The sequence below is a fragment of the Chrysemys picta genome, chromosome 1, assembly GCF_011386835.1.
Source record: "Chrysemys picta bellii isolate R12L10 chromosome 1, ASM1138683v2, whole genome shotgun sequence".
Lineage (NCBI taxonomy): Eukaryota > Metazoa > Chordata > Testudines > Emydidae > Chrysemys > Chrysemys picta.
Window position 1 is genome coordinate 356136580 of NC_088791.1, and position 21092 is coordinate 356157671.

Sequence of the window (21092 nt, forward strand, 5' to 3'; positions counted from 1 at the left end):
AACAACAAGGAGTCCAGTGGCACCTTAAAGACTAACAGATTTATTTGGGCAGAAGTTTTCATGGGTAAAAAACCCACTTCTTCAGATGCATGGAGTGAAAGTTACAGATGCAGGCAGTCTATAATGACAAGAGAAAGGAGTACCTCACAAGTGGAGAACCAGTGTTGACAGGGCCAACAACTGGAGGTTACCCAAGGAAATTAATAGGCAGCAGATTTAAAAAAACAAACAAAAGGAAGTATTTCTTCACAATCAACCACTGGAACTCCTTGCCAGATGATGTAGTGTGGATCAAGACTATAATAGGGTTCTAAAAAGAACTAGATAAATTCATACAGGATGGGTCAATCAGTGACTATTTGACAGGATGGGCAGGGATGGTGTCCTTAGACTCTGTGTACCAGAAGCTGGGAATGAGCGACGGGGGATGGATCACTTGATGATTACCTGTTCTCTTCATTTGCTCTGGGGCTCCTGGCATTGACCAAAGTCAGAAGAGAGGATACTGGGGTGGATGGACAATTGGTGTTACCCAATATGGCTATTCTGATATTCTTATATAGACAGCAGATGTATCTGCGACCTCCTGTAACCCACTACACCCCACTCCCCTCCAGAGCTGAGATAGAACCCAGGAATCTGATGGGGTTTCTCTCTCCAAAAAACTAACAAAGTAAAAACATATATTAAAATTAAACCTAACCAATGTCCCTTAAGTGATTTGCCACAAGACTGTGGAAAATGTATTAGAGCTGGGTGGGTCTAACATTTATTTATTTTTCTTTCTTTCATACAGGCATTAGATACAGTGCTCCTGTCAGCTACCTGTAAGTTTTCTGCCAAAATTTTAGAGTTTTTAAGAGCCTAAGTAGACTGTGGAATCATGGTTAAACTCCCTTCCCCTAATTCCCCCCTCCCCCGAAACGGCTCCCTTGCAGCTGTGGAGGTCGGGGGGAGGGACATGGAGATGATTCAACAAGTGAAAAAGGGAGGGGAAGAGAGGAGAGGATCGATCGACAGGGAGGTCCTGCGGAGAAGAGGCAGAGCAGGGATGGGGCCTTCTTGGAAGTATGGCAAAGGGTGGGGCCTTGGTGGTCTAGTTAAAAGCAATAAGAAAGGTGGCAACACCCTGGGTTATATATAGACCGATTCCCCAGTTTGTCACGTTGACACAGCACAGTAATGGCAGTAAAGTGTTTAATATCCTTTGACAGCCCAGTCAGTGATTCAGGGAAGAGGGCCCAGAACTATGTCACCAACCAGCTCTGCACAGGGCTCGGTCTGAAAATCTGAGCATCAGAAGGAAACTTTAGGTCCTTTTATGAGTAAATAGCCATAGCAACCTGTCCCGGATCTGTTTGGTCCTCACCCCGTAGATGATGGGGTGTACCAAAGGGGACACAAGGAGGTATACACTAGCCATGAGAATGAGGCAATACAGGGGCATAGTGTTATCAATCCGCTGCATGATGGAGGAGAAGAGATCTGGAATGTAAAAGACTAAGATGGAACAGAGGTGGGAGCTGCAGGTCCCAACTGTCTTGAGCCGGGCATCCTTTGTGGGCAGGCTGAAGATGGCCCTGAGGATCTGGATATAGGACAGAGCAATAAAAAACACATCCATACTGGGCACAAAGAATGTCACAGAGAGGCTGTAGTAACTACTGGCACGGACGTCGGCGCAGGCCAGCTTCACCACAGAGATGTGCTTGCAGTACGTGTGGGGGATGATGTTGGTCTTGCAATATGGCCACCGACTCGCCAACAAAGGATATGGCAGTACGAGTAAGCAGCCACGCAGCATCACGGCCAAGCCAATCTTCACCACCACGCTGTTTGTCAGGATGGTGGAATGTCTCAGGGGATGGCAGATGGCCACATAGCGATCAAAAGCCATGGCCACGAAAATCCCAGATTCCATTGCTGCAAAGCAGTGAATGAAGTACATCTGGGTGAGGCAGGCACTGAAATCGATCTCCCTGGAATTGAACCAGAAGATGCTCAGCATTTTGGGCAGGATGGACGTGCACAGGACCAGATCGGTGATGGCCAGCATGCAGAGGAAATAGTACATGGGCTCATGGAGGCTCGACTCCCTCTTCACAATGAACAGGATGGTGAAGTTCCCCAAGATGGCTATGGTGTACATGGTGCACAGAGGGATGGAGATCCAGACATGAGCCACCTCCAGGCCAGAAATGCCCAACAGGATGAAGGAAGAGGGGTTTGTGAATTCGGTTGTGTTGGAATCTGACATGCAGTAGGGGTGAAGGTGTCCAACTCTGAGGCTGAACGGTGTCTTCTGCATATACCGTATGTTCCCCTGACTTCCTGTATGTGCCCAGGGTCTAGGCTTATGGTTGCAGTACAAATGCCTAGATGGAGAGACAATGTTAATATGAGACACTACATGCACTATTGGAGGTTGTTGTCATGGGTGAAGCAGATAAGTTGCTCTTCACACACAGAAAAATGATATTTTCCTTATTCAGAGAAATGAATTATGAACAACTGACCCTACCAATGCCAATTCCATACATGATGGTGCTCCATTTCACAATAATTCTAACAGATTGTGATGTGGGAAACGTTAATAGGCACCCACAGCAAACAGGATTGTGGATACTGGTTATCACTCATCGTTCCTTAAAGCAATGAAATCCAGGCTAGAGAATCCATGCTGTAGGTATTTCCGCATTAACATGGTTGCTAAAAATCTGAGAGTGGAAAATAACCAAACCTTTGTGTAGTCATGTGGCAGGGGAAACATCCCAGCTAGAAAACACCTCGGGGAAAAGACCTGGGCTCCACGGAAACAGCGGCTCGTTCCAGTAATGGCCAAAAGAAAGAATATGCAGATGCCTAAGGAATGAGGACAACAACCTGCTTTGGACATGCCCTCAGTGTTGGTCACCAAATCTCTATAAAGAATATAGCAGCTAAAGAGGGAGTTTCCAATACAGTCTATGAGAATGGGAGACTCCCCTAGTGCAACATACTGAAAATCTGGGACAGTTTAGTTTTGAGAAGAGACAAACAAGGGAGCATATGATACAGGAGAGGAAAATAAAGAATGGGACTTTTACATTCAAATGGACAAAGAGAGAACAGTTCCCAAGCAATAATATCTCTAGACACTTCATGTTTTAAAAGTGTTAATTGTCCTAAAATGAAGCAAATTATGAGCTAAATGGATTGGGGGGGAAATTGAAACAGGAAAATGGGAATGACAATTGGGAGTTCTTTAGTGGAGTTAATTAGGGAGCTAAAAAGCCTTGTGGTGAAAAAAGTGGACAACTTTGGCTAAAAACCTGGTTCAGTGAGAAAGGGGAGGCAGTAACTGGGGTGAGGGGGAGCGGGAAAAAGGAAATATATATGGCAAGCAATACAAATGGGATGTTATCAAAATTGGAAAGGGTTGTTAAAAAGAATAGGGAAAAATCAATGTTTGACAGAGCTACATATCACAAAAAGGAGGTTATTAAGTACATTGAGAAGAAAAGAAATCCCAGAAAGGTTTTACACCAATTATGAGAGGCAGAAAGTAAACTTGTTAATGTTAAAGAGAATGTACATGTGTTCAAGAAATAGTTCTGTTCTGCGTTCAGAAAGAAGCAGAAGGAGGTATTCATATCACATGAGGTGATGAAACACTTTCCTCTCCATTAGAAGTCAAGGAGAATGTTAAACAGCATCCATAGCAGAACCTTAGAGTTATGAACACAAGAATTACAAACTGAAGAATCCAACACACATCTCATTTGGAATCAGAAGTATGCAATCCGGCAACAGCAAAGTCTTAAAAAATAAGCAAATAGAGGACAATTCTGTGTTAAACATAAAGTATTAAAAAGGGGAAGTTAATAAGATTTCAGAAGGTCAGGAAACAATAGAAAAGCTGATATGTGATTAGTTTAAAATAAAAGTCTAGGATTATAATTAATGCCAGTCAACAAGGTTAATGGAAAATCAGTCTTGTCAAATAAATCTGATTTTATACTTTAATGAGAGTACACATTTGATTGATCAAGGAAACCATGCAGATGCAATAAACTTTGATTTCTATGAGGCATTTGATTTAAAAGTGGAAAATATAACAATTAAAAATGAACACACTGCAATATCAGTAGAGCATATGTAAAATGGATATAAACTGGCTAACTAACAGAAAGCAGTTATCACTTGGCCATTGTCAGTGAATGGGGTGAGTGGGGTTCTGCAGGGATAAGTTCTAGGTCCACGGATATTCAATATTTTCATCAATGATCTGGATAGAATTAGAAAATCATTGAATAAAAAATCTGTGGATGCCCCAAATATTGGCAGAATGGTCTTTTCAGGATCTCCACATTCCATAAGAAAGTGCCCTTGCTTCTGGGTCTGAGAGAATAATTTTGGATTTGATGGTATTAAAACATTTTATTTGCATGGGTCTAGCTCACTAGACGCTTTTACCTCTGCACATGGCATTGGTGAAACTGACTGTGTCCAGTCCTGGGGTCCACATTTCAAAAAGGATATTGAAAAATTGGGGAGGGTGCAGAAAAGAGCTACAGAAAGATTTGAGGATGGGGAAAATGCAGGACAGTGAGAGACTTAACTTATGAAAAAAAGGCAATCAAGTGCAGAATTTCATGGGGATAAAACAATGGGTAATGATGGTCTCTGTAATCTAGCAGAGAAAGGCAGAGCAAGACCCAATGGCTGGAGGCTGAAGCCACAGACATCCTTGTTTGAAATAAGGGCCAAATCTTTAGCCCTGAAGGTGATTAATTATTTGGACACACCACAAAGAAAAGTAATAGATTCTCCAACTCCCTATATCTGCAGATCCAGACTGGATGCTATTCTGGAAGATATCGTGGTAGTTCGGGCAATGGAAGAATTCATTCATTGGCATCATACTGTCTACAGCAGAATTAGACTGATCTATCTACATCTCTCAGGGATGTGGGGTTTCTTCCTGTTCACTATGTTTCATACAAATAAAATGCAGTTGTGGGTTGCATTAGCATAGGACTAGCATGCAAGTCACAGGAGGTGAGCACTGCTCTACTTGGCACTGGTTAAGCCTCAGCTGGAGCACGGTGTCCAGTTTGGGTCACCCATGTATAGGAAGGATGTAGAGAAACTGGAAAGGATCCAGAGGAGAGAGACAAAGATAACCTAAAGGATGTAATAAAAACCATATGAGCAAAGGCCAAAGGAACTGGGTATGTTTAATTTGGGAAAGAGGAGATGGAGGAGGGTCATGACAGCCGTCTTCAGATACTTGAAAAGCTGCCATAGAAAAGGTGGAGAAAAGTTGTCCTCTCTTACCACAGCGGGCGGGACAACAGTGGATTGAGTTCAAACTACAGTATAGCAGACTAAAATGAGATCTCAGGAAAAAGTTCCTAACTGTGAGACGAGTAGGACAATGGAACAGATGCCTCGGGTGGTCATGGAAGCTTTTTTGCTGGAGGTTTTCCAGAGGAGGCTGGAGCCATCTGTCCTGGATGGTTTAGACACAACAAATCCTGTATCTCAGCAGAGGGTTAGTCTATATGACCCCTGTGATCCCTTCTCACCCTGTGGCTCGATGATTCCATGATATAAAATCATAGTGTAGACCAGTTCTTAGTCACACACAAGTCTTTGAGTTTAATTCAGGATAATTCGGTGAAATTTAATGGCCTGTGTTGTACAGTAGGTGAGACTGGAGGATCCAATGGTGTCTTCTAAACTTAAACCCTATGACTCTATCAATGAAGAAAGTAGATCAGACATTTATATTTACTGTGTCTCGAAACACACACACAAGGGAACATTCAATTGCATTGAAAGTCTGAATATATAACACTGATGAAAGAAAATTGTTTACATAATCCATAATTGGAATGCAGAACTGCTTGCCACAGACATGACTGGAGCAAAGAGCTTAGCTAAATGAGATTCACAAAAGGATTGGTCACTGTAGGTAATGCTGCTGGCACCAATTTTAGTTAAGGCTGTCTGACAACTTCTATAAGGACAACTCTTTTTCAGTTTCTTATAAGTTTCTAATTTTCCATGTTGGGTGTCTGTTGAATACTTCTTATAATTGTTCCACTGAGGAGCCTTAGCACCTCCATGATTTCCCGTTAGTGCGACCAGAAAGTAAGTGTTGAAAATCGGGACAGATGTGGGGGAAAATAGGTATCTATAGTAGAAAAAAAATCCTGAATATCGAGACTGCCCCCAAAAAACCTGAGACATCTGGTCACACTATTTCCAGCACATAAAAATCAGATAACTGTGACCCCATTAACAGCCAGAATCGTCAAATGCAAGAGGAGGAGGAGACAGTGTCTGCATTAACACACAGCTGGCTACTGAGATCTTTACTCAGTTCTGACTCCAAGGGGAGTTTTCCTCATTGGGGACTGAGGAAAGTACGGGTCACAGCCTCAGAATTTGGCCTTGTCTTGTAATTCTAGTAATACCTTTCATCCTGAACAATCCAGTGTGCCACTGAAAGGCAGCCACCTCGGGTCTGGCAGCCACCAGTCAGCCTGAGGCCCCAGCAAAGGGTGACATTTTGCCCTGTGACACTAGAGAAAATTCATTCCCTGTGGCAGGGGCAATGGGAATTTTAATGGATTTGAAGAGCAGAAAGCACCAAAGACTTACTCTCTATCCCATCATATACATGTTACACTGGGTTTGTCGAGCAGGTGAGCTCCTAAGCAAGAGATGGGTACCTGTGAATTCTGAAATGGAAGCGTCTTCCCTGGGAATCCCCCTCAGGTAGCCGTGTCCCACACCTCTCTCACCCCAGCATCTGCAGCAGCATCCCACACAGAGAGCCGACACAGGGATGTACATCATTTATAATATAGCTCTGTGCAGTCCCAGTGGGGTTCGCTCAGCCTCTAGGAGATTAGCAGCATCTGGATGTAAACAGGCTGGAGACAAGGCTGTCTTTGCATTTGTGCTATTCTTCCAGCTTTAGGAGTAAACAGTAATTAAGGGACCTCCCCAAAGGGAGATGAGATGTCTGTGGCTCTCCACTGAGGCAGAGAGGAATTGTCTGCTCTGTGTATTTTTGTATATTTTAAAACTGTTCTTGATTACGAAGAAAAGTAGGATAATGCCAAGAACTCCATAGAGTGTGATACCCTGTAAATGGGGCTGTTGCTAAGGGATCAGAGATCAGTAATTCCCATCAGTAACTATCATCAGACTGCCCAGCATATTTCGTTGAAGGATCTTGAAAACACTAAGCAAAGAAAAGTCACTATGAACATATCCCCATTATACAGATAGGTAAACTGAGGGAATGAGAAGCAGGATGACAGACAGAACCCAGGAGTCCTGATTTCCCTTCCATAATGATGGTCTCACCCTCAAACCAAGAAGGAAATGGACTCCCACTCTGCCATGGCCTGTTCGTTGGGTGGGATGCAGGGGAAAGGCTGGAAGAGGAAGTCTGAGCCTTGGCCATCCTCTCAAGGTGAATCTGAGGTTTCCAGAACAAGCTGGAATTTGTGAGCTCCCTGCTCCTGGAAATTGTCAACTCCAGGACTCCACTATCACTAAAAGAATGTTCCTGTGGGTAGAGTAGAGCCAGGGGGCTGTCTTGGGGACAGAGGTCTCACCCTTCCCACAAAGCTGCCCTGGAACAAGGTTGGCCCTATAGGCAGCCTAGAGACTGGATTAGTGTTTGCATTGGATTAGCTCTCTCCCTCTCAGTTCATTTCCTCCCATCTCTCCCAGGCGGAATTGAAATATAATGTTCCAGGACAGCCCCAGCTGGAGTGTGCTTGAATTCGCATAGTTGAACTCTGTGCCTGCTCATCTGGCTAATTGGGGGTATTTCTCTGGTGTGGAGCATCTGGGCTTTTAAGCACTGGAATGAGACTGAACAAATTCTCCTGTCTGATCCCAATGGGGCACCATGTCCACCAGTATTCAGGTTTCTAAGACTGTATAGCTGGCAAACATGGTTTAACTTTCCTCTATCGCTAAAGGCAAAGGGGGGGTGGGGCTAGGTCCTGATTTGACTGGATTATTGTGTTTATAATTTATGGTCATTATTTGTTTTGTGGAAGCCTCCAGAGACCCTGCTCCTTGACCGTTAGAAACATGGTTTCTGTAAAGGGAAATCGTGTCTTACTAATCTATTAGAATTCTTTGAAGGGGTCAACAAACATGTGGACAAGGGGGATCCAGTGGACATAGTGTACTTTGATTTCCGGAAAGCCTTTGACAAGGTCCCTCAGCAAAGGCTCTTATGTAAATTAAGCTGTCATGGGATAAAAGAGAAGGTTCTTTCATGGACTGAGAACTGGTTAAAAGACAGGGAACAAAGGGTAGGAATTTATGGTAAATTCTGAGAATGAAGAGGGGTAACTAGTGGTGTTCCCCAAGGGTCAGTCCTCGGACTGATCCTATTCAACTTATTCATAAATGATCTGGAGAAAGGGCTAAACAGTTAGGTGGCAAAGTTTGCAGATGATACTAAACTGCTAAAGATAGTTAAGTTCAAAGCGGACTGTGAAGAACTTCAAAAAGATCTCACAAAAGTAAGTGATTGGGCAACAAAATGGCAAATGAAATTTAATGTGGATAAATGTAAAGTAATGCACATTGGAAAAAATAACCCCAACTATACATACAATATGATGGGGGCTAATTTATCTACAAGAAGTCAGGAAAAAGATCTTGGAGTCATTGTGGATAATTCTCTGAAAATGTCCACGCAGTGTGTAGAGGCGGTCAAAAAAGCAAACAGGATGTTAGGGATCATTAAAAAGGAGATAGAGAATAAGACGGAGAATATATTATTGCCCTTATATAAATCGATGGTACGCCCTCATCTCGAATACTGCCTACAGATGTTGTCTCCTCATCTCAAAAAAGATATACTGGCACTAGAAAAGGGTCAGAAAAGGGCAACTAAAATGATTAGGGCTTTGGAACGGGTTCCATATGAGGAGAGATTAAAGAGGCTAGGACTCTTCAGCTTGGAAAAGAGGAGACTAAGGGGGGATATGATAGAGGTATATAAAATCATGAGTGATGTGGAGAAAGTGGATAAGGAAAAGTTATTTACTTATTCCCATAATACAAGAACTAGGGGTCACCAAATGAAATTAATATTCAGCAGGTTTAAAACAAATAAAAGGAAGTTCTTCACGCAGCGCACAGTCAACTTGTGGAACTCCTAACCTGAGGAGGTTGTGAAGGCTGGGACTATAACAGCATTTAAAAGAGAACTGGATAAATTCCTGGTGGTGAAGTCCATTAATGGCTATTAACCAGGATGGGTAAGGAATGGTGTCCCTCACCTCTGTCGGTCAGAGGATGGAGATGGATGGCAGGAGAGAGATCACCTGATCATTGCCTGTTAGGTTCACTCCCTCTGGGGCACCTGGTATTGGCCACTGTCGGTGGACAGGATACGGCCTTTCTTATGTTCTTATGTTCTTATGTTAGGAGCACAGCATATTTTCGGGAGAACTAGATTGGGGCTAGCGAGAACAGGCCATCGAGCGGTGGCAGCACCAGACACACAGCTGGGAGCGCATGGCTCTCTGCTAGCTTTTGTAACCCTGATTTAGTTCTCATCAGGCCTCCCTCCTTCGAGTGCAGACTGAGCCTCCTTTTTATGAATTCCTATGGCAACCCCTGGTATGGGAGGGGAGACCAGAGGAGAGGGCGGAGGTAACAGGGCTGTGGTGATGAAATCAAGGAGCCATCCTGGAGATGGAACAACTGAAAGCCTCCAAGGAGTTGAAACTCTTGGGTAACGCAGCAGACTCCGGGAAAAGATTCAGGCAGTTTTTAAATGTAGCTATGCAAGCAGCTGGGTTGGTTTAGAAAGAAACCAGCAGAAAATTTCAATCTTCTTAAACATTGCAGAACTTGAGTCAGTGGACGTCTTTTCTAGCATGCAACTCAGGCTTTGTCTACACTAGCACTTTTGTCACTAAAGTTTTGTTGGATGTTGTACGGAAAAAACACCCCATCACCAAGAAAAGGGCCATTATGGACAACATTTTATCAGCGGGACATTCTTGTTGGGGATGGTTTAATGATGGCAGCAGGAGAGCTCTACATGGCAGACGTTACAGCAGCATAGCTGCTGTGGTATAGCTGTGCCACTGTAACGTCTGTGGTGTTGACATAGCCTCAGTGAGGCAGAAGGAGCTGGTTATTACACACTTATCGCCCTCTTGTGGAGAACTTACCAGGTTTCTACGCTACCCCATGGAATTGGTTATTGAAAGTATCAGAGACCTCGCTCCCGTTCCCTTTACCTACAGTCCTGGATGACCCTGAGGACTCCCCTTCCACTCTCTTATGTGATAGAGTCCTTGTAACCCCGACAAGGCTGGGCCCAGGATTCAACCACTAACCTTGGGGGGCTCAACCACTAACCTTGTCATGGTCCATTAGGACAAGGGCTAGGGTGTTCTGGGGTGCTCTCTCCACTCTGGAGACTTCTCTGACCCACTGATCATTGTCTGGAGGGATCGATGGGCAGGAGACAGCTTCATAGAAAGGGCTGGAGGCTGCTTGAAAGATGTGGGTGCTCATGCAACAGCAACTGATGCCCTGTTTCCTTTTGCAGCCTTTGTAGGGACGTTGTGTCAGCAGTTTTACTACAAAGCTGCAAATCTATAGAACAATGGGTACCCCAGTTCCCATGGATGGGAGTGATATGAGAGGGCTGAGGAATACTGAGAAACTCAGGGCTGACATTTTCAATGCTCCTTGTTTCCAGCAGCCTGTAACGTCTGTGGTGTTGACATAGCCTCAGTCAGGCAGAAGGAGGAGGTTATTACACACTTCTGCAGAAATTTGAAGAGCCTTGAGTACCGCAAAAGAGCAAAATGTTCCAAGGGTAAAGGTTTCAACTTAGAAGAGAAAAGTAAGGTGAGTCCTTTGAAGAATTCCTAACAAATGGAAGCAGGGGGACGATTTCCCTCTTGTGGGGAACTTTCCAGGTTTCTAAGCTACCCCATGTAATTGGCTATTGAAAGGATCAGAGCTCTCGATCCCATTCCCTTTACCTACAGTCCTGGATGACCCCGAGGACTCCCCTTCCACTCCTTTATGTGGCAGAGTCCTTGTAACCCCGACAAGGCTGGGCCCAGGATTCAACCACTAACTTTGGGGGGCTCAACCACTAACCTTGTCATGGTCCATTAGGACAAGGGCTAGGGTGTTCTGAGGTGCTCTCTCCACTCTGGAGACTTCTCTGACCCACTGATCATTTCATATATTGACAGACCCTTTGTCACAGAATCCGGGAAGCCATTAATCCCATCAGTCACCATTAACATCTTCATGGCAAATCCCAATGGAACATAGCCTCCTTGCAACCCGAGCGCTGCCTGGATTGGTCTCTGGTTAAGAGATTCTGGTTGTATATTCAATATATCATCACTCCCGATCTTGTGTTGCTCCTTGATACTGAGCAGCTGCTGGAAACCAGGAGCATTGAAAATGTTAGCCCGGAGTTTCTCAGCCTACCTTAGCCCTCTCATATCACTCCCATCCATGGGAACTGGGGTACCCATTGTTCTATAGATTTGCAGCTTTGTAGTAAAACTGAGGCCACAACATCCTCACAAAGGCTGCAGAAGGAAACAGGACAGCAGTTGATTGTTGGATGAGCACCTACATATTTCAAGCAGCCTCCAGCCCTTTCTATGAAGCTGCCTCCTGCCAAGCGATTCCTCCAGACAAGTTAATACTGAGCTGGTTGTAGTTTGCAGCTGCAGGCTGCTTGACGGTAATAGCCAGGGACTTTGTTTTACCTGGATTAATAACCAGACTAATGCGCCCTGCTTCTTTCCCAGCCAGATCAGCTCTCAGATCCAGTGATTCCCAGTGCTACAGCTCAGAGCTTTTAAGAGATTAAGTAACCCCTTGAATCACAGTTAAACTTCCCTCCCCCCAAAAAACCCTGAAATGGCTCCCTTACGGCTGTGGAGGTCGGGGGGAGGGACATGGAGATGATCCAGCAAGTGACAAGGGGAGGGGAAGAGAGGCGAGGATCGAGTGACAGGGAGGTCCTGCGGGGAAGAGGCAGAGCAGGGATGGGGCCTTCTTGGAAGGAGTGGCAAAGGGTGGGGCCTTGGTGGTCCAGTTACAAGCAATAAGAAAGGTGGCAAATCAATGGCTTGTACATAGAACGATTCCTCAGTTTGTCACACTGACACAGCACAGCAAGGACAGTAAAGTGTTTAATGTCCTTTGACTGTCCAGTCAATGATTCAGGGAAGAGGGCCCAGAATTATGTCACCAACCAGCTCTGCACAGGGCTCAGTCTGAAAATCTGAGCACCAGGAGGAAACTTTAGGTCCTTTTATGAGTAAATAGCCATAGCAACCTGTCCCGGATCTGTTTGGTCCTCACCCCGTAGATGATGGGGTGTAACATGGGGGGCACCAGAAGGTACACGTTGGCAATGAGAATGAGGCAATACAGGGGCATAGTGTTACCAATCCGGTTCATGACGGAAGAGAAGAGATCTGGAATGTAAAAAACTAAGATGGCACAGAGGTGGGAGCCGCAAGTCCCAAATGTCTTGAGCCGGGCATCCTTTGTGGGCAGGCTGAAGATGGCCCTGAGGATCTGGATGTATGACACCGCAATAAAAAACACATCCACACTGGGAACAAAGAATGTCACAGAGAGGCTGTAGTAACTACTGGCACGGATGTCGGCACAGGCCAGCTTCACGACAGAGATGTGCTTGCAGTACGTGTGGGGGATGATGTTGGTCTTGCAATATGGCCACTGACTCGCCAGGAAGGGAATGGGCAGTATGAGTAAGCAGCCACGCAGCACCACAGCCAATCCAATCTTTGTCACCATGCGGTGTGTCAGGATGGTGGAATGTCTCAGGGGATCACAGATGGCCACATAGCGATCAAAAGCCATGGCCACAAAGATCCCTGATTCCATCACTGAGAAGCAGTGAATGAAGTACATCTGGGTGAGGCAGGCACTGAAATCGATCTCCCTGGAATTGAACCAGAAGATGCTCAGCATTTTGGGCAGGATGGACGTGGACAGGACCAGGTCGCTGACAGCCAGCATGCAGAGGAAATAGTACATAGGCTCATGGAGGCTTGGCTCCCTTTTCACAATGAACAGGATGGTGAAGTTCCCCAAGAGGGCTATAGCATACATAGTGCAGAAGGGGATGGAGATCCAGATATGGGCTGCCTCCAGGCCAGGAATGCCCAGCAGGATGAAGGTGGAGGGGTTGGTGAAGTCAGTTGTGTTGAAATCTGACATGGAGTAGGGGAGAAGGTGTCCAACTCTGAGGCAGAACGGTGTCTCCTGTACGTACTGTATGTTTTCTTGACTTCCTGTATGTGCCGAGGCTCTAGGGTTATGGTCACAGTACAAAGGCCTGGATGGAAAGACAATGTTAATATGAGACACTACATGAACTACTGAACGCTGTTGTCATGGGTGAAGCAGACTGGTGGCTCTTCACACACTGAAAAATGACATTTTTGTTATTCAGAGAAATGAATTATGAACAACTGACCCTACTAATGCCAATTCCATACATGATGGTGCTCCATTCATCAATAATTCTAACACATTGTGATGTGGGAAACTTTAATAGGCACTTACAGTAAACAGGATTGTGGATACTGGTTATCCCTCATCATTCCTTAATGAAATGAAATCCAGGCTAAAGAATCCATGCTGTAGGGATTTCCAAATTAACATGGTTGCTCAACATCTGAGAGTGGAAAATAACCAAAACTTTGTGTAGTCATGTGACAGGGGAAACATCCCAGCGAGAAAACACATTGGGGAAAAGACCTGGGCTCCACGGAAGCACCGGCTCATTCCCAGTAGTGGCCAAAACAAAGATAATGTGCAGATGCCTAAGGAATGGGATGGACCATAACCTGCTCTGGACATGTGCTCAGTTATGGTCACCAGATCTCTATAAAGAATATAGCAGGTTAAAAGGGAGTTTCCGATACAGTCTATGAGAATGGGGGAGACTCCCCTAGTGGAACATACTGAAAATCTAGCACAGTTTAGTTTAGAGAAGAGAGAAACAAGGGAACATATGATAGAGGAGAGGAAAATAAAGAATGGGACTTATTACATTCAAATGTACAAAGAGAGAACAGTTCCCAAGCAATAATATCTCTAGACACTTCATGTTTTAAAAGTGCTAATTCCGCTAAAATGAAGCAAATTATGAGTTAAACAGAGGGGGGGGGGAAATGGAGACAGAAAAATGGGAATGAAAATTGGGAATTCTTTAGAGGAATTCATTAGGCAGCTAAAAAGCCATGATTTCAAAGTGAAAAAAGTAGATAACTTTGGCTAAAAACCCAGTTCAGTGAGAAAGGGGAGGCAGCAACTGGGGTGGGGCGGGGGAGCAGGAAAAAGGAAATATATGTAGCAAGCAATACAAATTGGATGTTATGAAAATTGGAAAGGGTTGTTAAAGTGATCAGGGAAAAATCAATGTTCGACAGAGCTACATATCACAAAAAAGGGTTATTAAGTATATTAAGAAGAAAATAAATCCCAGAAAAGTTTTACACCAATTATGAGAGGGAGAAAGTAAACTTGTGAATGTTGCAGAAAATGTTGATATAATTTTGCTCTGCATTCAGAAGTAAGCAGGAGGAGGTATTCATATCACATGAGGTGATGAAACACTTTCCACTCCTTAGAAGTCAAGGGGGGATTTTAAACAGAATCCATAGTAGAACCTTAGAGTTTTGAACTGACTGATGTGCTACACATCTCATTTGGAAACAGAAGTATGCAATCAGGCACCAGCAAAGCCTTTAAAAATAAGCAAATACCTGACAATTCTGTGTTAAACATAAAGTATTTTAAAAAGGGGAAGTAAAAAAAAAAAAGATTTCAGAAGGTTAGGAAACAATGGAAAAGCTGGTATTGGATTACTTTAAAATGAATGTCTAGGATTATAATTAATGCCAGTGAACAAGGTTTTATGGATAATCAGTCTTGTCAAATAAAACTGACTTGATCCTCTAATGAGGGTACAGATTTGGTTGATCAAGGAAACCGTGCAAATGCAATAAACTTTGATTTCTATGAGGATTATGATTTAATATTGGAAAATATACTGATTAAAAATTAACACACTGCAATATCAGTAGAGCATATGTAAAATGGATATAAAGTGGCTAACTAACGGATCCCAGAAAGCAGTTGTCACTGGGTCATTGTCAGTGAATGAGGTGAGTGGGGTTCAGCAGGGATCAGTTCTAGGCCTGATGCTATTCAATATTCCCATCAATGATCTGGATAGAATTAGAAAATCATTGAATAAAAAATCTGTGGATGCCCCAAATATTGGCAGAATGGTCTTTTCAGGGTCCCTGCTTTCCATAACAAAGTGCCTTTGTCTGTGGGTCGGGCCTGTATTCCTGTTTCAGGGATTAACTTTGGATTTGATGGTATTAAAAAATTTTGTTTGCATGGGTCCAACTCTCTAGATGCTTTTACCTCTGCACATGGCATTGGTGAAACTGACTGTGTCCAGTCCTGGGATCAACATTTCAAAAAGGCTGTTGAAAAATTGGAGAGGCTGAAGAAAAGAGCTACAAAAATGATTGGAGGCTGGGGAAAATGCTGGACAGGGAGAGACTTAATTTACGAAAAAGACAATCAAGCGGAGAATTTCATGGGGATAAAACAACGGGTAATAATGGTCTCTGTAATATAGCAGAGAAGGCAGAGCAAGACCCAATGGCTGGAGGCTGAAGCCACAGACATTCTTGTTTGAAATAAGGGCCAAATCTTTAGCACTGAAGGTGATTAATCATTTGGACACACCACAAAGAGAAGTGCTGGATTCTCCAACTCCCCATATCTGCAGATCGAGACTGGATGCGATTCTGGAAGATCTGCTCGAGGCTTGACTAGACCTAAATGGCTACAGTGGCACTGTTGTAGCACATCAGTGTAAACAATACTTACACCAATGGACGTGGTGCTTCCATCAGTGAGGGTAATCCACCTCCCCGAGAGGTGGTAGCTGGGGAAATGGAAGAATTCAGACATTGGCCTCGTACTGTCTACACCAGGGTTAGGCTGATCTATCTACATCTCTCAGGGATGTGGGGTTTCTTGCTCTTCACTATGTTTCATAAAAATAAAATGCAGTTGTGGGTTGCATTAGCATAGGCCTAGCATGCAAATCACAGGAGGTGAGCACTGCTCTACTTGGCACTGGTTAGGCCTCAGCTGGAGCACGGTGTCCAGTTTGGGTCACCCATGTATAGGAAGGATGTAGAGAAACTGTAAAGGATCTAGAGGAGAGAGACAAAGATAACCCAAAAGATGGAATAAAAACCATATGAGCAAAGGCCAAAGGAATTGGGTATGTTTAATTTGGGAAAGAGGAGACGGAGGAGGGTCATGACAGCCGTCTTCAGATATTGAAAACCTGCAATAGAAAGGTGGAGAAAAGTTGTCCTCTCTTACCACAACAGGCGAGACAACAGTGGATTGAGTTCAAACTACAGTATAACAGACTAAGATGAGATCTCAGGAAAAAGTTCCTAACTGTAAGAAGAGTAGGACAATGGAACAGATGCCTCGGGAAGTTGTGGAAGCTCCTTTGCTGGAGGTTTTCCAAAGGAGGCTGGAGCCATCTGTCCTGGATGATTTAGACACAACAAATCCTGTATCTCAGCAGGGGGTTAGTCTATATGACCTCTGCGATCCCTTCTCACCCTGTGGCTCGATGATTCCATGATATAAAATCCCAGTGTAGACCAGTTCTTAGTCACACACAAGTCTTCGAGCTCAATTCAGGATAATTCATTGAAATTTAATCGTCTGTGTTGTACAGCAGGTGAGACTGGAGGATCCAATGGTGTCTTCTAAACTTAAACCCCATGAATCTATCAATGAAGAAAGTAGATCAGACATTTATATTTACTGTGTCTCGCAACACACACACAAGGGAACATTCAATTGCATTGAAAGTCAGAATATATAACACTGATGAAAACTTCTTACAATTATTCCACTGAGGAGCCTTAGCACCTCCATGATATCCAGTTAGTGTGACCAGAAAGTAAGTGTTGAAAATTGGGACAGATGTGGGGGACAATATGTACCTATATTAGAAAAAATCCCTGAATATCGAGACTGCCCCAAAAAACCCTGAGACACTGGTCACGCTATTTCCAGCACATAAAAATCAGATACCGTGCCCCCATTAACAGCCAGAATCCTCAAATGCAAGAGGAGAAGAAGACAGCGTCTGCATTAACACACAGCTGGCTCCTGAAATCTTTACTCAGTTCTGACTCCAAGGGGAGTTTTCCTCATTGGGGACTGAGGAAAGTACAGGTCACAGCCTCAGAATTTGGCCTGGTCATGTAATTCTAGTAATACCTTTCATCCTGAACAATCCAGTGTGCCACTGAAATACATCCACCAGTGAGCCTGAGGGCCCAGCAAGGTGCGACATTTTGCCCTGTGACACTAGAGAAAATTCATTCCCTGTGGCAGTGGCAATGGGCAGTTTAATGGATTTGAAGAGTGGAAAGGACCACAGACTTACTCTCTATCCCATCACATACATGTTACACTGGGTTTGTTGACCAAGTGAGCTCCTAAGCAAGAGATGGGTACCTGTGAATATTGAGATGGAAGTGTCTCCCTGAGAATGCCCCTCAGGTAGCCGTGTCCAATGCCTCTCTTACTCCAGCCTCTGTAGCAGCATCCGATGCCGATAGCCGACACAGGGGTGTTCACCATTTATAATATAGCTCTGTGCAGTCCCAGTGGGGTTCACTCAGCCTCTAGGGGATTAGCAGCATCAGGATGTAAACAAGCTGGAGACAAGGCTTTCTTTGCATTTGTGCTATTCTTCCAGCTTTAGCAGTAAACAGTAATTAAGGGACCTTCCCAAAGGGGGATGAGATCTCTGGGGCTCTCCACTGAGGCAGAGAGCAATTGTCTGCTCTATGTATTTTTGTATATTTTAAAATTGTACTTGATTACGAAGAAAGTAGGATAATGCCGAGAACTCCATAGCGTGTGATACCCTGTAAATGAGGTTGTTGCTAAGGGATCAGAGGTCAGTAATTCTCATCAGTAACTATCATCAGACTGAGCAGCATATTTCTTTGAAGGACCTTGAAAACACCAAGCAAAGAAAAGTCACTATGAACATATCCCCATTATACAGATAGGTAAACTGAAGGAATGAGTGGCAGGATGACAGACAGAACCCAGGAGTCCTCATTTCCCTGCAGTAGATTTCCCACTCTGGCATGGCCTGTTCATTGCGTGGGGTACAGGGAAAAGGCTGGAAGAGGAAGTCTGAGCCTTGGCCATCCTGCATCCGAGGGTGCTAAAGGAGTTGGCGGGTGAGATTGCAGAGCCATTAGCCATTATTTTTGAAAACTCATGGCGATCGGGGGAGGTCCCAGATGACTGGAAAAAGGCTAATGTAGTGCCCATCTTTAAAAAAGGGAAGAAGGAGGATCCGGGGAACTACAGGCCAGTCAGCCTCACCTCAGTCCCTGGAAAAATTATGGAGCAGGTCCTCAAGGAATCAATTATGAAACATTTAGAGGAAAGGAAAGTGATCAGGAACAGTCAGCATGGATTCACGAAGGGGAAATCGTGCCTGACTAACCTAATTGCCTTCTATGATGAGATAACTGGCTCTGTGGATGAGGGGAAAGCAGTGGATGTGTTATTTCTTGACTTTAGCAAAGCTTTTGATACTGTCTCCCACAGTATTCTTGCCACCAAGTTAAAGAAGTATGGGCTGGATGAATGGACTGTAAGGTGGATAGAAAGCTGGCTAGATCGTCGGGCTCAACGGGTAGTGATCAATGGCTCCATGTCTAGTTGGCAGCCGGTTTCAAGTGGAGTGCCCCAAGGGTCGGTCCTGGGGCCGGTTTTGTTTAATATCTTTATTAATGATCTGGAGGATGGTGTGGACTGCACTCTCAGCAAGTTTGCAGATGACACTAAACTAGGAGGCGTGGTAGATACACTAGAGGGTAGGGATCGGATACAGAGGGACCTAGACAAATTAGAGGATTGGGCCGAAAAAAACCTGATGAGGTTCAACAAGGACAAGTGCAGAGTCCTGCACTTAGGACGGAAGAATCCCATGCACTGCTACAGACTAGGGACCGAATGGCTAGGTAGCAGTTCTGCTGAAAAGGACCTAGGGGTCACAGTGGACGAGAAGCTGGATATGAGTCAACAGTGTGCTCTTGTTGCCAAGAAGGCTAACGGCATTTTGGGCTGTATAAGTAGGGGCATTGCCAGCAGATCGAGGAACGTGATCGTTCCCCTTTATTCGACATTGGTGAGGCCTCATCTGGAATACTGTGTCCAGTTTTGGGCCCCACACTACAAGAAGGATGTGGAAAAATTGGAAAGAGTCCAGCGGAGGGCAACAAAAATGATTAGGGGTCTGGAGCACATGACTTATGAGGAGAGGCTGAGAGAACTGGGATTGTTTAGTCTCCAGAAGAGAAGAATGAGGGGGGATTTGATAGCAGCCTTCAACTACCTGAAGGGGGGTTCCAAAGAGGATGGAGCTCGGCTGTTCTCAGTGGTGGCAGATGACAGAACAAGGAGCAATGGTCTCAAGTTGCGGTGGGGGAGGTCCAGGTTGGATATCAGGAAAAACTATTTCACTAGGAGGGTGGTGAAACACTGGAATGCGTTACCTAGGGAGGTGGTGGAGTCTCCTTCCTTGGAGGTTTTTAAGGCCCGGCTTGACAAAGCCCTGGCTGGCATGATTTAGCTGGGAATTGGTCCTGCTTTGAGCAGGGGGTTGGACTAGATGACCTCTTGAGGTCCCTTCCAACTCTGATATTCTATGATTCTATGATTCTATGATCCTCTCAAGGTGAATCTGAGGTTTCCAGAACAAGCTGGAATTTGTGAGCTCCCTGCTCCTGGAAATTGTCAACTCCAGGACTCCACTATCACTAAAAGAATGTTCCTGTGGGTAGAGTAGAGCCAGGGGGCTATCTTGGGGACAGAGGCCTCACCCTCCCCACAAAGCTGCCCTGGAACAAGGTTGGCCCTATAGGCAGGCTAGAGACTGGATTAGTGTTTGCATTGGATTAGCTCTCTCCCTCTCAGTTCATTTCCTCCCATCTCTCCCAGGCGGAATTGAAATAGAATGTTCCAGGACAGCCCCAGCTGGAGGGTGCTTGAATTTGCATAGTTGAACTCTGTGCCTGCGTATCTGGCTAATTGGGGTTATTTCTCTGGTGCGAAGCATCTGGGCTTTTAAGCAGTGGAATGAGACTGAACAAATTCTCCTGTCTGAACCCAACAGGGCACCATGTCCATCAGTATTCAAGTTACTAAGCCTCTATAGTTGGCAAACATGGTTTAACCTTCCTCTGTCGCTAAAGGCAAATGGGGGCAGGGTGGGGCTAGGTCCTGATTTCAGCGGATTATTGTGTTTATAATTTATGGTCATTATTTGCATTGTGGAAGCCTCCAGAGGCACATGTTCAGGGGGAACCAGATTGGGGTAAGCAAGAACAGGCCATCGAGTGGTGGCATCACCAGACACACAGCTGGGAGCGCGTGGCTCTCCATTAGCTTTTGTAACTCTGATTTAGTTCTAATCACGCCTCCCTCCTTCGAGTGCAGACTGAGCCTCCTTCTTACGAATTCCTATGGCAACCCTTAGTATGGGAGGGGAGACCAGAGGAGAGGGCGAAGGTAACAGGGCTATGGTGATGAAATCAAGGAGCCATCCTGGAGATGGAACAACTGAAAGCCTCCAAGGAGTTGAAACTCTTGGGTAACGCAGTAGGCCCCAGGAAGAGATTTTGACAGTTTTTAGATATAGCTATGCGAGCAGCTGGGTTGGTTGAGAAAGAAACCAGCAGAAAATTTAAATCTTCTTAAACATGCAGAACTTGAGGCAGTGGACATCTTTTCTAGCATGCAACTCAGGCTTTGTCTACACTAGCACTTTTGTCACTAAAGTTTTGTTGGATGGGGTATGGAAAAAACACCCCTATGACCAAGAAAAGGGCCACTGTGGACAGCATTTAATCAGCGGGACATGCTTGTAGGGGGCGGTT

The 21092-nt window shown here is 44.7% G+C and overlaps 2 protein-coding genes across 2 annotated transcripts; both read right to left on the reverse strand.

Annotated features, from left to right (window-relative positions):
- Window positions 1-1309: 1309 nt before the first annotated feature.
- Window positions 1310-2257, reverse strand: LOC101945518 (olfactory receptor 52M1-like). The gene has a single exon (XM_005310478.3). It carries the CDS (start codon window positions 2255-2257, stop codon window positions 1310-1312), a length of 948 nt encoding a protein of 315 aa, XP_005310535.3.
- A 10073-nt stretch (window positions 2258-12330) lies between these two features.
- Window positions 12331-13278, reverse strand: LOC101945801 (olfactory receptor 52K2-like). The gene has a single exon (XM_042846411.1). The coding sequence runs from the start codon at window positions 13276-13278 to the stop codon at window positions 12331-12333; it is 948 nt and encodes a 315-aa protein (XP_042702345.1).
- Window positions 13279-21092: the final 7814 nt, after the last annotated feature.

Coding starts and splice junctions, on each gene's coding strand:
- LOC101945518 (XM_005310478.3), bottom strand. CDS start 2,257: ATGTCAGATTCCAACACAACCGAATTCACAAACCCCTCTTCCTTCATC.
- LOC101945801 (XM_042846411.1), bottom strand. CDS start 13,278: ATGTCAGATTTCAACACAACTGACTTCACCAACCCCTCCACCTTCATC.